We start from the raw sequence: 18,425 nt of genomic DNA, 5'->3' as shown, positions 1-18,425 counted from the left end.
GATTACCTTTACCCTAAACACCAAAATAATTTAATCAAATTAATATTATTGAAAGGTTGCTTGGTTTGAAAAATACTTGCAGTGTTGTAACTTATATTATGTCAGCAGCATAAGTAATTGCAGCAGAATATACTGAATAATATTAATATTTTGTTATAAATTAAGCCGCAATTTATTGATGGGGAAATTTAGCAAACATATAATAATTTAATCAAACTCAGCACTTTCGCCGTCTCAGATGAGGCAAAAAATCGCTGATCAAGTCGTAAAAAGGCGGGGCGACTCCTCCATTTCCCATTGAAAAGCAATCTAATTAGAAAAGTTGTACCCTCTCCGCGAGCGCGGCACTGAGAGCATGAGCAGTAAAAAATATCCGCAGTGATTCCGAAGCAGAAAAGTGGCAAATTAAATTAGATGTCTTCTCTCCATTTGCAAATGCGAAAATTTGCTCGTGGGAAAGAGCTCATTTTGAGATCCATCAGCCAATTAGAGACAAAGAACAATCTCATTTTGTCGGCTCGCTACAAAAATTGCCTTGTTTTCGCGCCATTAAAAAATATTAAAGGACATTTGCAGTTGCAGCCAGCGTCTGCGAGATCGGTTTCCTTATTTCCCAAGAGCAATCTTGGCTCGAAGAACGAGAAATTCCGCTGCATGCATCAAATCTACACACCCTACGAAAGCAGACATGAGGGGAAGGGAGGATGAGAATTAATGGAGCCGACGTCACAGGACAAAAGTGCATTCGTTTTGCTCTCATCCTCTGCATCAAGAGGAGAGTGAGTCATGCAGTTGTAAAAGTCGCATTACGCGGCCCGATTTTATTGGCAACAATAAAAGAGCAGCTAGAGAGGAAATAATGCGTCCGGTCTGGTGTGCATGACGGGGTCGACGCTGCGCAAATTTATTCAATGCCCATTTGTTCGCACCCCAGAAGGGCGCATTAGGAAATTATTGAGCGCTAGTGGGAAGGAAATATTGCTTTACGTGCAATATGCGAATGGAAAATACTTCCTGTCACCAAAATACTGATCGGTTCCAAATAGTGGAGCTCTTTTTGTTGTTTGAATGAAAATAAATATTTTATATTTTAATTGTTAAAATTGAAATTTTCTATAACATTGTTTACAATTCAGATAAAATTAAAAGGCAATTGAAAGGTATGTGTTATCAAAGAAAAATTGATTGAATTCAAGAAAAAAAATGTCATATTATCATAATTTAATGTCTATATTTTTGCACTGGCTAAAAGTTTTATATGATTTTTATATAATTCTATTTAATATTTTTTTATTGGTTTTATAGAAAGATGAGCTCCTCTCTCTATTATGAAGCAGAAATATCTCTGCAAAACGCGGTCACTCGCATTTGAGTGAATCCAGAAGTGTCTCTCTCGTCACCGTTAAAGCTGGCACGGCTCTCGCTGTGGGTGCATCATCTCGATGCAATCCCATCGTGAAGGAATTAGTGGCGTACGGTGGTTGCACAGCTCTTCTCTGAACGTGGCAGAAAAGCAGACTCGTCAGCAGAAAAATGGGCATTGATTAGTATGGCAGCATTCCGTAATGGGTTAGTTGGCAAGAAAAAGAGCATCAGAATTTTCTCTGCATTCAAGCGCGAGAAATCGATAGAATAGAAAAAAGGCAGGCCGCGCGCGTCGTCGTCGTCGATGCTGGGGGCTCATCATTGTTGCCAGAATGCGCTGCTATTTTTTCCTGTGCGCTCACTGGAGCAGAGAGAACTTTATTATGAAATAAAATCGCCGATACAGCCGGCCTTTGAGTAGAAAAATCAACTTCTCGCCACCATTATGTCTGGCATGGAGAAGAGAGGGCAACAATGGTGCAAAAAATGGTGCTTTATATTGGCTCTCTGCTATATGGTCTCATTTACTCCCCCAGTTTCGTTCTAGTTAATATGGTACTCTGTTTTTTTGTGATGATTTATGTTAATGATACTTGATACTAGTCATGAGTGTTGTTGAATTTCCTATTACATTTTTTTTCGTGTGTTCCCTTGACTGATTTTATTGCAAAGCATTTTTCTTCAGCAAATGATGAATCATTCAATCACAATCACAATTTATTTTCTTTCTTTACAAGAAAATTTTACTTTTTTTAACAAATTCAACGTTAGTTTAAAACAAAATTAGGAAAATATGGAGCTATTAAAAAAATTAAATTGCAGTAGCACCACCGATTAAACCATTTAAGAATAACCTGATTCAATATAGTATGTAGTGTTGTTGATTCGACCCAAATGTTATGTTTGATAAAAAATTTACCTTATGCTAAACGATCACGGATGAAATAAGATTATTGAACAAGAGTATAAGAGACTATTTATACATATGGTTGATATATTTTTCAACAATTTAAATCATTTTTTTTAACTTCACGGTTCCAAATAATTTATGAAAGTATTTCATCGGACACAAAACATTTCATATAAATCATCATTGAGAAAAGTTGATTAACTATTTTCTTCCAATTAACCTTAAAAAAATTAATTGTACACTTACATCATTGTAAAAAGAAATTTTAATCATAATAACCTGAGCTTTCATTTCAGCGGATTTGACATCCCTCATAATGTAAAAATATCCAAAATCTTGACGCATAATCTGTGAAAATATAATTCCGAAATACCTAAAATTTGGCCAGTGCTGGGGAACGGCGTTGGATTGGAGCGGAACGAGGGTCGGATTTTATACACGCCGCGTGGCTGATACCGTGGTAATCTCGTCAGAAAAAGTCCTCGGGGACGGCGCTAGTTAGGGCATTCAAAGCAGCGCGCAAGTTTTTAAGCCGCGCGTCCAATCTACTTTGCACGCTCTTCTCTTTCTCGCGGAGAGACAATCTTTATGGCGCAAAAAGTGAGAGCGCATATTTCGCATGCGAACGCCGTCCCCGAGTGCCGAGTATAAGTAAAAGCCGAAGAAAACATTTTTTTTCTCGCTGCTCTCTCAACGCGGCGTCAACTTTTCTTATAAAATACAATGGCCTGCTTGGGTATTCATTGCGAATTGAAAAGTCTAAACAGCCGCCGCTTTTCTTTAAACTCGATAAATAATTCATGACGCCGCAGAGATGAGAGAGAGTGACGAATAATCGCACGCGATTGCTTTCTGCCCCAAATCACTAGCGACGAGCATTTTTCTCGGCAGCCACCAAGAGTATTTGTCAAAATATGGAGGAGCGATTTGTCAGGATTCGCCCTCCACCCAACCAGCCATTTGCCTGCTTTTTGGTGACTTCTCGTAATGGAACGAATTTATTTTATTGACAGTTATAAAGGTTCGCAAGATTATACCAAGAGAGAGAGTTGCTTTTTGCTTCGAGGGTAAGCTTTTAACATACCGGCGATGATTGAGTTGCCGGCTGATTGATTGTGAAACTCTTCAAAACACTTTATCCTCTCTAAATAACATGGCTCGTCTCATCGTTAAGAGCAAAAATGTCATTGGGATGGGGAAACACGATTTTTTGCTCGGCGCAGATCATTCTACGCAAGAGAGCCGCGCGTAGATTGAATAATAAATCTCAACTCTAATCAAATTCCGCGGAGCTGATTTCATTTATCTTTCCTCGGAAATGCTCGATTCCGACGACCGTGATGAGAGCGGATAAAAGCCATCGGCGAGCCCTTTGACTGTAAAACTGGCACAAATTTGCAGATGAGCCAGAAATTTGCCGCGTCAATTAAAACTGCCGCAAAATCAAACCCCTGTGGACCGCACGCGGAACTGTATAGCAAATGAGAATGAAGGGTGATGGATTTTAACTTTGTAAATTAATAAAATTATCAGCATTAAAAATTACATAAAAGATATTATATTGCATTAACTATTAACTACCGCAAGTTATTGTGACAAGATGATATATTTTAATACAAATTACTAAATATTCTTTTAGATTTATCATTTAATTAAATAATCGTGTTTTATATTTTATTATAAACCTTAAGTGTTGCTCAAACAAAATCTAAAATAAAATTTTTATTTTTTTAATTTTTTTTATAAAATTTCTTTTACTTCATACTGTTGAAAAGATTTTTCTAAACAGAAACCAAAAGCAATTACTCTACTTAAGTTAATCAAACAAATCAAACCATTAATCAATGCGCCCTGACCAATGGATTCAATTAAAATTCCATTGAACAATATCATGTTTCCTTAGCAATCTTTATGCGAGTTTTTTTCCTATTTTCCTTTTCAACTTTTGCCTATTCTACACACATAGAGTCAAAGAGCAAGTAAGCTGATAATTTCAACGGCTGCAAATCCAACTGCTTTGAATTAAAAATTTACCACCGCTATTACCTTTTCCCTCTGGCTTTGAACTCTAATCCACCCTCCGACCGCTTGGTTTAGAGGGAAAGCTCATTTGGGGGTTGGTGTTCCCGCGATAAGCCCCCAGAATAGGGACAAAATCGTCCAGGTGAGACTTCTCGCGTCTGTTGATAATGCCGCAAGTGGCCGCCATTTACGCCCCAAATGAATAATTAAGCCCGAGTTTAGTGCGCGTGTCGCGTGTAATTGGCGTTTACGTGCGTGTGTGCGGCAAGAGAAGGAAAGGTGGGTCTGCTAGGGGACCTTTCTACGTATCAGTGATAACACTTTCCTCAGCAGTCTTGCAGAAAATCGACATGGGCCCGGCACGTGACTGGAATGCGCGTCCGTCTAATACCGCGCGCCGACATGAAGTGAACATACAGTCGAGTTAGCAATCCCACCCTCCTTATTGTAATTCACATCGATTTTCCCACTTCAATTATAGAACGCTCGCCCAGCACAGCCCGCTGTATCACATCCGCACCCAATTTTTCCGACTCGAGTGATCAAGCTCGCTTTTTCTCTGCCAGTTCCTTTGGAAAATGTCACGCGTTTCCGTTTGTGCAACTTTCGCGCACGACTTTAATCGCGATTTCGCCACCACGCCTTCAGCGGCAGAACAGCTAGGGTGTGAAACATGTTTCTTTCTTCTCCGTTTATTTTATCTCCCTTCCAACCGCCGATGAAACTGCCGTTTCGGACTCCATTTGCGTTTTTTCATTAGCTCCAAGTTGGCCCCTCTCTTTAATGGCTAATTCCGTTTGACGAAAATACCGCTGAGAGCTCAAAATTTCACGCAAAGAAGGCCAGAATAGAAGGAGGTTTAATACAACTTATTTTGGAAGTAAACAGTATAAAATTGAAACCCAAAAATATTAATGACAAAATAATCACATTCTTTTTAATTTAAACATCATTATTTACGTTATAACAAAATGATAAAAATAGTTCTTTTAGATCAAGAAGTTTAATTTGGTAAAAACATGCAAATTTTATCATTGTTTTATTAAAAATTTAATAAATGTTACAAATAATTGAAAGTCAACTGTCGTTCACAAAAACGGATGAGCCTGTTTTTATTAAATAATTGAATCATAACAAATTACATCGTTAACTTTCACATATTCAACAATGGAGCAAATCTATGCCTGAAAGATAAATTTTTTAGTGTTACTTTCCTTTTACAAAAACTTAAAAACGTAGCAAAATTCCTTGCTAGAAAATTTATCCTTGAATATTTTAATTACAATCAGAAATTTAATTTACTGGCCATAATTGGATAAAATCATCACATTAATAAGTAAGACCTATCAACCCCTTTCCGAGAGTTCTTGTCTGAGAATCTGGCGGTCGGAGAGTGGAAATAAATGTCTTGTTTTCACACGAGAGCCGCCGCAAAGGAAATAAAAAGCGTGGCTGTACTTAATGGGTGGCAATCGGGCTGGCGAAGATAGATGGATGCGGACGGGTGGCCGCCGCGGGATAAAGAAAGACACCTGCTTAGAGGTGCTTTTCTCGCTCTTTTCGCCCGCCGCGCGCTCTTTCTCACTCGGCTGCTGCTTCTTGTTAAACACGACCGCCGCCTCAGAACTCGAAATGAAAGGGGCTTGAAAAGGCCAAAGTGGAAAAATGAAGCACAAAGCTGCTCCTTGAATGGTAAAGAGCAGGGCGCCTTCCTTTTGAGCTTGCCATCAGCGAATATTAGTTCCATCAGCGGAATTATTTCGTTTCTCTTGCGGAAAGTGGCGCGCGTGAGATCTGCGGCTGGGTGAATTTTCACCTCAAGCCAATCAAATTTAACTGCCTTGAACGGCTTAAAACGGGGATTTGCGCCGCAAGAACACTTCTTCAAGCCACATCTTTAAGCATAATTTCCACGGAAAGTCGTGTGAATAAATTCAACTTCCTGGAACTTGCAACTTATTGTAATTGAGCGTGTCGCCTTCCGAATATTTGAGTAGGCAACGTGCCTCTCAATGGTGTGGAGCAAGTTGCATAACCAAGAAATCGAAGATAAATTTTATAGCCGGTGCATTTCATTAATAACACGGGTTGCTATTATCAGTGCTAGCAGTAAATTATTTTCCCTCCAAAAGAAAACAAATAAATCACAACTGCGTAAAAGTAATTAACCGTCATTTTTCATTCTAAATTACAATAGATTGATTCGGGAGATTTCTAAAATTATTGCTCTAGAATAATTTTGATTAAATTATTTTTAAGTTGTCGAGATTGAAAAATATTTTATTGGTTTATATAGTCTGGATTACGGGAAAATCAGCTACCAAATCATCCAAAATTTTCAGTGAAAATCAAACTTTTGAAGAAACTCTTTAAAAAGTAGCAATTTTTTTTTTATTAAAAAAATTATATCCAAAAAACATTACAATTCTTTAAATTTTTCTTCTTAGAATATGCGAATTTGCTCACAACCAAACCAATCTCGTGTGCTTTTTGTAATTGTGAAAGAATAGGAGATCGGCGAAAAAGCCTCGACGTTTCCGCTTTTACCTTTAAAAGAGAATTTTCCAACAAACGACATTGCCCCAGTATGAAAAGATCAACTTTACGCGTCACCTCTCTGCGGAAAACAATCGGGCCAAAAGCTCATTTCGCGAGAGCAAGGGTTAAGCGGCGGCGGCGCTTTTCTTTTTTGGCCGGTGCTCCGCTTCCCACTGCTCGGGCTGCCGCGTCGCTTTGCGGGCGCTTGGGCGCTCACAAAGCATCTTTGCGGCTGACACATGTCACAGCGCCGCGATATTGCCGGCGTGACGCCCAGTTATTATTATTGTAGTTGTTTTTCCTGGGAGAAAACTTTTATGACGCTCGCTCGCTCGCTTCTCTCCCTCTCGCCATCTTAATTCCCCATCAGCGCGAAATGTCCATCAACCGGCAGTTTGGGTACTAAAGGCTTAACACTGATATCAATTTCGCGCCGCGTCGGAAACACAAACGCTCGCCTAGAGACCCGGGTCTGAGGCAAAATGTGACCGGAGAAATTTATCTTTGGGACTTGGAATTGACGTGTGGGATATATATGAAATCATCAAAGCCCTCCCTCGAGATGATTGTTTTTCTAAGCACGGAAAGTTTTCTTTCATCTTAACGCCTCCAAAAGTCTTTGAAGGTGGCGCAGGAATTATTTCAAGCTTAGGGAAGGATGTCAAGAAGGGAAAATAATGTTGAAATCGGAGGAGGAGAGCAATCTGAAATGAAAAAAATTTGAATAAGAAAACCACTAATAGTAAGATAATTTTTTTAAACCTCTCATTGCTCAATATAGAAATAAAATTCAATTTCTACTATATTAAATTGAAAAATTAAATAATAAAAAAGGCTCTCTGACTGAGGTGAATGTGCAGTCTTTTTCATTTCCGAAGTTTTAGGAAAAGCTTGCTGGCTTTTATCGACTTATCATTGTTTCTCTAAAAACATTATTCCTTCGCTTTTAATATTTTTGTGACCATTTTGATACATATGCTACAGTTAAACTAAAATACTGTCAGAATAATTGTTAAGCTATTTTATTTCATTGGATTTACTAATATGGCAACCAAGAAAGAACATTGAAATAAAATGATATATTATGAGAACTGAAAATTCGAAGTAAAACCAGAAAATTTTAAAATAATTGTTTAAAAAATAAGGAAAAACCAAAATTTTACCATTGAATCACCGATTTTTTTTAAACCTTGCTATTTTTTAACCAATTAAATCAGATTAGATCATGTTTTAGTCACATTTTTAACCAAAATTTTGACGTACCCTGGCCTATCCTCGAAACACCCTAGTTTCTCCTCGCTCCATTATTAACCCGTTTATTGTCTCGTTTCAGCCGCGGTCACTACAATAACTCACACGCAACAAACGCGCCACTTTGTAAGCGGCACTCGCGAAATTAGCCATTTGCCGGCGGCGGGCATGTGTCACTATAATTTTTACGGTCGGTGCCGTCCGTCCGCCGCACTGCTAAATATCAGCCTTGTTGAAAGCGGCGCGCTATTTATTCAGAGAGAGAGAGAGACGCCCTGTGTCGGACAAGAGTTGATAATTGGTGCATTAAACAACAATGGCGGGCTGTTTGTCGGCGCTCGCGCGGGGCGATAATGGCCCGATTGATGCCTGCTGACCTCGTGTTTGTGCACCAGCCCGGCAATCACGGCCAAATGCATCTCGCCCGTGGCCACCGTTGCATCGGCGGACCGAGTGCAGCGCACACAAAGCCCTCTCACTCAATTATTCATCGCCTCTCCAGATAGCTCTTGCCAACGCTTCGGACGGATTTATTGGCCCTGTAAAGCACCCTTGTTTGGATAAAATCTTATGGCTTATTGTTGCCAACATCCAATAATCGGATAATTCCCACAGCTTTATTCAAGGCTTGCGACCATTATTATTTCCCATTTTGAAATTCCCAATTTATTTTATATTTTAGTTATTCACCGAAAGATCGAAAAAAAAAATATTATCTTAATTATGTGACAAATCTTTTGCAAAGGCGAATGTCATTAATTGTTAATCAAATAACAACATATTATATAATTAATTATACTAATTTTATTAATACTTCAAATGGGCAAGCTGATGAAAAAGATAAGTTTTCAAGTACAACTTTTATTCGTCCATATTTTTATTAGTGATCTTTAAAAGATTATTGCTTTACTTGATCGTTGCGCGTGGGTCGAGCAAAATCTAATTTAAAAGCACTGCTGCGAAATTTTAATACGCAGCATCGTCTCGCCAAATTTCCTGCAGGCACACCTGTGCGAGACTCGATCTCTTTCTCCTCGCGAGTTGACAATTTGACACTTGATTGATCGAATTTGCGCTTGTTTTGTTGCAGGCGGCAAAAAGCAGGCAGAGGGCGACGTCAACGGGATTCCTCTCTCGGAGCTGCAGGAGTTCAGCGACGGTGAGTACATACATAGAAAGGAGAGCAAACAAAAAATTTATATTACATCGAGCAAGCTGGTAATTTCGTTAAAACACACCTCGCGCGCTCGCACGCGGAAAAAGAGAAAGGACGAGAAAGAAGGCGGGAAAGAGTTACAGGAGCGAGAGAGCATGCACAATATCGCCATCCCTGGTGATCCCACTTTTATATCTCTTAGAGGCGATGAATAAAAGATGCCCGTAAAACAAAGACCTCTTTTCTACTTTTGGCTCCATTCCTTTTTATGCTTTGTGTCCATTTATCCACCTCCGCTCTCGTCCTACTTCCACAAAACTCGGACCAAAAAAAAAGATGTTAAATGCACTGATTTTTCAAATTAAGCGCATTACCTGCAAGCTTATAACTCCGATAATTTCAACTAAAATTTATTCAAATGTTCAAAGTTTTAAAATTCTGAGACAATTTGTGATCAACGAGTTATACAATTTTACCATTTTTTTTCTAATATAGCGGTTATGATAAAAAAATCGACAGATTTATTTGTTGGAAATGATTAGAAAAATAATGGTTTAAATTCAACTGAATTTATTACTAAAACATAAATATACAGAATTAATACAATGTAGAAAAATTTTAATCAAATATCTAATCAGGAAGATTCTAAAGTCTACTCTGTTTTCTTGCTTCATTACTAAATATGATGTAGGTAAAGGGAAAAGTTTTGGATAATTAAAAAGATAAAAAATTTACGGCGTATGGGGTCTTTTTGATCTTGGATATTTTAGCAAAATCTGCTGGTGGTGATGCCTTTTTGATAAATAATTCAATGAAACCCTCAGGAATCCCCCCAACTATTTTTATTTTTTTAATAAGGTTGCTTGTAAAATCTTTGACAAAAAGGAATCTCAACCCAATTATTATTAGAATATAGGAAATGCAAAAGTAGGCAATTTAAGATGATAATGAACAAGATATATGCAATCAGTGCCATCAGTTTTAATACTCAAATTGTCGGGTGCTTCATCAAAATTAAATTCCAAGCTAGACCAAACCACCATTCACCGTTGGTTGACCTGGCCCGGCACCCATAAATTTGCCACGAAATTTCTGTGTATCAAAAGTTTTGATCTCGGGAATAGGACGAGAGGATTTCTCAGCTTTTGTCATGCATATTGAGGAATGTGGTGCGCGGGTGAAATGAATCTGCCTGCGAGATAGTCGCAGCTTTTGCTGTGCTCCGTTTGGAATGTTACTAGAGCGCACTTCTCTGCACTATATTGAATTCTTTTGTGTAGCTATAGCTGGCTTGGAAAAAGGAGGCGAGAGGTCGGTTAGTTCTGCATTGCTGATATTTCCATTCAATAATACACATACATAGAGAGAGAGAGAGAGAGAGAGAGAGAGAGAGAGAGAGAGAGAGAGAGAGAGAGTCGGACCGGGAAAGAGAGAAAAACTGTTTTCAATATATATATTTTATGAACATCTCTGTTCTAGAGATGTGTCAGCAGAGCAATGCAAATGGAAATTGAGCGAGAACACACGCCCCGGATGAATTTTAATGTTTGCACTTGATTTGATTGAATTTCATATTTGCGCACCGAGCAAAAAGTGGGGCGTGAAGTATTGATCAGGTGGAAAAATTTGCATATTCAATAAGATAATTTATAAACTAGAATTTTTTTCCCGGCTATCTAAAATTTCATCGCAGATGTGTTATTAAGTGGGGATTTTTTTATAATAATTTTATCTGCAATCGGCAAATAAAAAATCCAATTAGAGCACAAAACATATTATATATAGCTTTTCCTCACTTCTTCACAATTAATTTTAAATCATGAGCAAAAATGAAATTCCTATTTTTTTCCCAACATTGAAGATGGTGCCTGCTATTTTGTGGCGATCAAATATGAACTTCATTCTTCGAGGGGTCAGAGACCAATCAAAAGGGACAAAATGTCGCGGCATTTGATCGGAAGGGACCGCAGGCACAAAGTTATGGCGCACCTGGCCGTCTCGCATTCCTCCCGGGACCAAACACACTTCCTGAGTCAATACCGAACCTTGAGAGGTATCAGGGTGGGCTCTGGCCTAATAAATTAAACCCCACGCCAGCAGCCAAGCAAAACAAACACACACTTGCGCGAATTTCCAGCAGCTGCGGCGCCTGGAAATATTGAAACGAGTTGTTCCATATGTGCACTCGGCTCACGGGAAAATCAGAGCGGAAAATTTCCATCAGGGCTTAACCCTACCTAACTCAAAAGAGCTTTATAGCTAAGAGTCTTGATTTTCTTCCAATTTTTTTAATGTAACTCCAATATTGTGGATAAATGGAATTTTTTATACTCTTTTGAAAACATTTATTGGTCAATTTTTTTTTATCTTCAGTCATAATTTATATAGTAAAAATCATATAAATAGTTCATGCCTTTAATTAAGCTCTTAAGGGGATGAGTTGCTTTTGTAAATTAACTTAAAATTGAATATGTGGACTTATATTTCACTTGATTTTTGCCTTCTAAAGTGTTTATACCTGAAAATCTCTTCATACTTCCCTGCTTCTTGGCGCTGCACACCGAATAAATTGCGGTGCGCATTATTAATTTAGCGAATCTCGACGTCTTAATGAGGGCGCGCGCATGTTAGTAGTGAGCGCGTTTAACCAGCTCAGATTTACTGCCACGGCGCAACCTGCCTCTGCTTTTCACCAGCACCGAGAGTTACTGCAATATTATCAAAATGTAGGCCAAGAAAATCTTTTCACGCAGAAATTTAATCTTCGCAAATCGCAATATCAACTCTTGGCTCATTAGTCGCAAAAGCGAGGTCGAATAAAAGCAGAGAGTTTTGCCCGTGTTATATCATCGTCAACCCCGGCTCCCCCTTGAAACTGGGCTGAAAAACTTTTAAATTAGGCCCCTTGAGGTCCAACTATGTGTGCCTGAGTTATGGCTCGAGTGCGAATTTAAAGTGGATCAAGTGCATATTTCACGCGCGCAGCACCGCCCGCCCCCGACGCAGCCACCAAGCCTGGAAACCGTATTACACGCCTAATGTGCACTCTTTTTCCAAAGTCGTAGAGGAAATTGTTTCTAGGCCCTAAACTTTTTCGGCATGATTTGAAATAATCATCGTATTTTTTTTTTTTTTTTTTATGAAAATGCACAGTAATTTGAGACTACAATTTATTGTAATTGCTTCTTTAAATTTACAGTTTAAATTGTTCCTTTTTAAAATTTTATAACTAAAAATAAAGTATAATTAACATGCAGTTGTATGTTGCATTTTTAATAATATTTAATATTTCAAACTTAAAAAATTATTATTCTTAATTTTTTAAATATCGGTAAATTTTTATATATTCGATCAAACATTTGTATAAAAATATCTTGATTAATTCTTATTTTATCATAAAATATTGATTAAATAAGATAATACAAATAAATGACACATTCTTAACCTATTAAGGAACAGTTGCACAATAAAAATACATGATGGATTCCAGTTTTCTTTTTACATGTCAGATTAAGTACTTAAAATCATGATAATCATAATGCCCATTGAAATTAAATTTTTGATATGGAATTGCTTGTAAATTCCAAACATTTCTACACAAGGAACAAGGACCTATTCGTAAGTGAAAATAGTCTTTTACAAATAATTCATACTTAAATTGTGCAATCGAAACATCTGTTTCTTATTTCACCAATACTGGAATGTATTCAAGTAAAAATTTCACTAATATGCAGATTATTTTCCAAGCGTTGTTAGATCCAAAGCAAAAGACCAAATTGGAATTTTTGCCTGCAAGATTATTCGATTGCGCGGGCAAAGCATTCTCAAACACTTTGTGCATCTCAGACCGCGCCTCAATAACTGACTGGCAAAGAAAGGGCAGCGCGCTCAGGAACTTGAGAACGCGCGGGGTGTCGTTTGATCTTTGAGCAGCCAAGGGCCGAGAGCAAAGAGCACAAACCCACCTGGCCGCTTCTCAGATGCATTTCCTTTGCTTGCTCATGGGATGCGATACAAATTAATGGAGGCGGAGGTCACGTCGGAAAAGACTCTTGGCGTGCGGCCACCGACAGCCCCACCTTTGTTGTAAATGTCATCGTATAACGACCCCCATATTGGCCCGTGTCGCATTAACAGCCAGTTTAATTTTAATGTCCCGCGCTTCATTTACGAGGCCGTGTTAAAGGGTGCGTGTTATTCTGCTGCTCTTCGACGTACCTTAAAGAAGAAGCGCCCATTACACGCCATCAATCTTAATAATAATTATCATCAAAGATGCGCTGGCGAACATTCAAATGAATGCGAATAACGACGGGGAGAAAATTATTCCCTGCTGCGACTTTCCTTCATGTAAAAGAGCGTTTTATTTCAAATTGCAAGGGAACTTTATTGAGACCGTTCCGGGGAGGATCGTCTACTATAATTATAATTGTCACTTGATAGTTCTTCATGTCTATAATTGTAAGAAAGATATGCAACGACTGTGTGCCTTTTACAGCGCTCTCCTTTATTTAATTAAGAAAGCTGAATCTCGCAGCTTCAAAGCTTCATTTATTGTAGCTTCCTTTCTACAGCTCAATTAAGAGTTCACATTTCCTTTTATGATATTATTACTTTGGCCTCCACGCATTTAAATTATCTTGTGATGCGAAATAATTAATTATTTTTATTGTTTTTCTTAGTCCAAATCGTTTCAAAACATTTTTACAGCAAGAAAAACAATTGTTGGAAGGGAAAAATTTAATTTTTTTACAAAAAGTAACATCAATAACAGAGATTTTGCTAGAAATATTCAAATCCACCATAAATATAATCAAAATTATTTCAATTAAAGTGTACTGTCATAATTCGTAATTCCAACTCCTTAATTGATTACTTATTTGATTCGTAACAACGTAAACCAAGTGAAAGCACCTTGCTGAAGTACATACTTAAATTTGAGAACAAACCAATAAAATCTAAAGTATTTTCCTTTGTATTGAATCACCTGAGTTTTATGGAACTGCAGAATTACATTATTTTCCTTTCACTAATGGCTGTTTATATCTTTATCTCTTTGCAATACTCAAATCACATTTTTCAATTTGCTCGAATTTACTGGCAGTATTCGCAAACTAAAAAGCAATTTTACGCGCTTTTTAGTTCAATAAAATCCGATAACATGCACATGGAAAATAATAAAATGGAACGCCTAAACGAATGGTATTCAGCGATGCACGAGAATTAAATTCCCATTGAGCATAATGGGATCCCTCTTCAAATAAATCTGCAGAGAAAAATCCCAACTGCTGTGCTCGCGATGTGTCTTTTTCATATTAGTTGAGCAAATAGTGCCGACAGTCACGTACGAAGGCGCCAAATCCCCTTTCCTGCCACGCGAAAGCGGTCCCGAAATCCGATTTTCTCATTTTTTATGCTGATATCAGCGCAATCGAGACGCGTCTGCTTAATTACAATTAGCAACAGTCAGCGAATTCTGACGCTCGGAAATGACGAATTTCGGTGGCGGCGAAAGAGACACAAGACAGGTTCTCATGTTGTTAATGAGCTCTCGTAGTCGAAACAGCAAAAGCGCCAATTTTAGAGAGTTGAGCGATGCGTCGTGGTACCAAAGGAATATACAGTGTGAATCTCGAACATAAATTTTGCTACGATAGAAATTAATTTATAAGTGTTTCATACAAATTTTCATTTTTTTACTGCAATTTGAAAAATAATTTTTTGTTTCCTAAAACAAAATTCCAAAATTCAGTTCATTCAATGCAAAAAGAAGAAAAACACGTTGAAAACTTTTAATAGCAATATTATTTTTAGTTATGTGTTTTTTGGCGTTAATTGCAATCTTAAGGAATAAGGCTTGCGCATATTACTTAAAAGAATTTTTAAATTTTATTAACTGCACATGATGCAAAAAGGTAATGCAAATATTAAACTTTTTCAGTCGAACCTACTGAGACACATGTTCTCCTGGCACCAGTTTCGCTTTCATAGTACCATGGTTGATACTATAAAGTTTGTTCAAAATTCTTACCTGTCACAGGTTTTTTTCAAGCGTCAGGCTTAAAGTATTCGGGACATTCTCATTACTACGAGTTAATAAATTAAGAATAAATATTTTTGCACACGTTTCTGCTCGTTTCAAGCCATCGGAACCTTCATTATTGGCCACAGAACGGATAATTCAACATAAACAAAATCTCTTGAAATATAATGATTGTGAGCAAACATAATTTGCAACTAAATACATAAAGATTTATTTCATTTTCCAAATATTTTATGCATCTTTCATGAGATGGCTATCAAATCTTGTTTGAATTAAACTAATAAAAATAATTTTATGCTTCTGTCCTAAAAATGTACGAGTTAAAATTTTTGAAAGCAAGATTATATAATATTTTCAAAGCAATTTTAATATTTTTGGTAAAACTTCGGTCAATCACTTACAATCATGTACACTTTTTAGTCCTTAAAATCGTAGTCCCTAAAACTTGCACTTGTGGCCAGGATATCATGGTTAAGCAGAAGGTAGTGGAGATTTCGGGCCCCATATCAGGGGGATGACGGACAATAGACCTAGCTGAGGTGAAAAACAACCTTGAGCGGTGCGTGAGTTTTATGCCCTGTCAAGAACAGAGAAAATTAAAAAAAATTAAATATCACTTTATGCCTATGTAATGCAGTGAGATTTTTCTTAATATTAATATTATGAATATTAAAAATATTTATTATAATAATTATCTGCTCGCTGTACCAATTTTTTACCTGACGAAAAAGAGAGTAAAAAGTGGGGGCACCCATGCCTGTGTACCTCAATACCGAGTCGATTGTCCGGCTTCACCCCTCTGCCTGAATCGCATCTTGAGGTGTGAAATCGCTACCTGCTGCTTGAACATGAAAACCTGGCAGAACGGGGACTAATAGTCCTTATTTTACTCTTTGGCAATGCTCATTCATAATAGTGAGTGGTATTGCTGCGATAGTAAAGAGCAAGTGATTTTGTAGAAAAAAAGAATGGAATTCCATTGAACTAAAAAAAATCATTTTATCAATCAAGGGGACAAACATAATTTGTAAGTTTTTGCCAAATCAAAAAATTAAGTTGCGTTATAATTTATTTCAGTTTTATATTACCAGAATCAACGACATTTTAATATTCTTTTGCTTGGGAAAAAACTCAGATGAGGACTCTGTTTTGGCATTTATTTTTATTCATTTCTTCTCTATTCGATACAGTCATGATAATACACAGCAAAAAAAAAAAAGTTTTCCTTGTCATCCTCAAGTTAATTATTCTTGTTGATCAATACGGAGTAAAAAATTTCCAAATTTGAAGAAACAACAGAAGACTAAAAAAAAAAACTAAAAAAAAATAAGTTGTGATAAATAGCGTTTACTAGTGTAAAAAAAGCAATTAATACAATATTACATCAGAAACTATAATAATTATTAAATTATTAATTTATAAACTACAACAAAAGCCAGCTCTGTGCTTTTTCGGCCCGAACCGAATTTGAGCAAAAATTTCATCTGCGAAATGGAAAGGTAAGAATTTCTCCCCAGCCACTTTATGACCGGCCGTAATGTAATGAGACCACTGAAGTTGACAAAACTGGCAAGACGGGCGCATGAAAAATTAACAGGTCAAGTCGGACAGGAAACTTGTGTGTTATACCCGAGTCGGTGCACACGGCTCGTCTCATCCCAGCGGCGAGTGAATAATTAATTCGGTCGCGACTCTCTCTGGAGGAGATTGCGCTCGCCGGAGAGTAATTGGCTGCGTATGTGCCAATCTGCGGCCTCTCGCGAATTCACGTGTTCGGGTCGCGCCGATTGACGGCGGATGGACGGTGAAGATAATTAATGATGGGTTCAAACTGGCTGCATTTAGGGCGTGTTCATCCCGTGCTGCTTTCTGAAGCTTTTGCAGTAATGTAGAGCGAGACGCTAACATCAATAATCGTCAAGCCATTTTGACGCACGCACAAGAAGCAGAAAGAGAGCGAAGAAGAAGCGCCCCTGCCAAACATGCACGATGATGATGATGGTGTAATATTTTATTATGTGCCGAGTAATCGAACAGCTGCCGCTTTTTCGCCGACGAGTGTGATGGATGGTCGCGGATTCGACGAGTGAGCAAGCAAGTGAGGGTGAATGTGTACGTTCGCCGATCGCGAGATCATCATCCTGCAAGCTAGCCTTAAGCTGGTGCAAATTATCCCCCACTGAAAATTTAGCAAACGACATTGCGTACTTGATATTAATTCTAAACTATAAGAAAATAGCTTTTCATGTAATTATCAGATTTGTAACAAATTTCGTTTTGTTTTCTTCTGCAAAAATTCTTCAGTGAACAGAAACACCAAAACACAAGGAATTTTAAGAATTGCTTGATTTTGAATCTAATTCTTCATTGACGTTGCGGTTAAATTAAATTTAATATAATAAAAAAAATAACTAGATAAGGAGAAGGACAAATAAATTTAATTTACATTTAAGTATTAAAAATATTTTTTCGTAAAAAGAAATGGCAATTGTTGGAAAATCAATTGAAAAAAAAATAGGAAATAGACAATTATGCATGTTATTTTATGAGATTAAATTTTAAATTGTAACTGAACATCTCATAAATTATGTATTAGGTTGCAAGTGAAAATTGAAAAAAGGACAACACTGACTTGAAAAGGCGACCTACGGTCAGGCCCTAGGGTTTTGTCATTAGTTAAATCGTTAATCAAAATCATTCAAATTTTAATATTATTATTATTTTTAAAAGAGATTTATATAGAAATATATTATTTTCCTTTTTTTCGAGGCTTTTCTTTATCTGAAATGTACAATGGAAACCTTGAGCACGGCCTTCCTATAGTGGCACTTCTTGTCCTATTGACAGCCCCAGTTGCCCTCGTTCCACGAGTGCATCGAAAAGTGGCACGCGCTGCCGGCAAAAAATGTTGTATTCCGATGTCCGAGAGTGGTAGCTGCCAGCAGTGAGAAACACCAACAATCAAGAGCGTGTGCGCTTTTTGTTCTTGCAGTCGCCGCGGCAATGCGCCCCCGGAGATGTTGCACTTTGGCAGGAAAATGCACTCGCGCGGTCTGCCGCAGTGGCTTAATTCAATTTCCTCAGCTATTTGCGAGCTGCCGGAGGTGGATGCAGATATATTTTGCACTGCAGGTTCCCAT

The 18,425-nt window shown here is 37.6% G+C and overlaps 1 protein-coding gene across 5 annotated transcripts in view; it reads left to right on the top strand.

The window, feature by feature from the left end:
- Positions 1–18,425, top strand: part of LOC132203159 (lachesin-like) — a 96,034-nt gene that overhangs the window by 53,287 nt on the left and 24,322 nt on the right. For 4 of the 5 annotated variants that reach the window (XM_059630697.1, XM_059630699.1, XM_059630698.1 and 1 more), the window contains one exon: positions 9,177–9,245. In XM_059630697.1, the coding sequence (XP_059486680.1) occupies positions 9,177–9,245 (69 nt within the window). Of the gene's footprint in view, positions 1–8,538; positions 8,628–9,176; positions 9,246–18,425 lie in introns of those variants that run through there. The other variant, XM_059630701.1, reaches the window with a different exon arrangement.

The sequence above is a fragment of the Neocloeon triangulifer genome, unplaced genomic scaffold (genome assembly GCF_031216515.1).
Source record: "Neocloeon triangulifer isolate White Clay Creek 2 clone unplaced genomic scaffold, ASM3121651v1 ptg000017l, whole genome shotgun sequence".
In the NCBI taxonomy this organism is placed as follows: Eukaryota; Metazoa; Arthropoda; class Insecta; order Ephemeroptera; family Baetidae; genus Neocloeon; species Neocloeon triangulifer.
The sequence above is the reverse complement of the archived record's forward strand: the minus strand, read 5'-3'. Positions and strand labels throughout refer to the sequence as shown.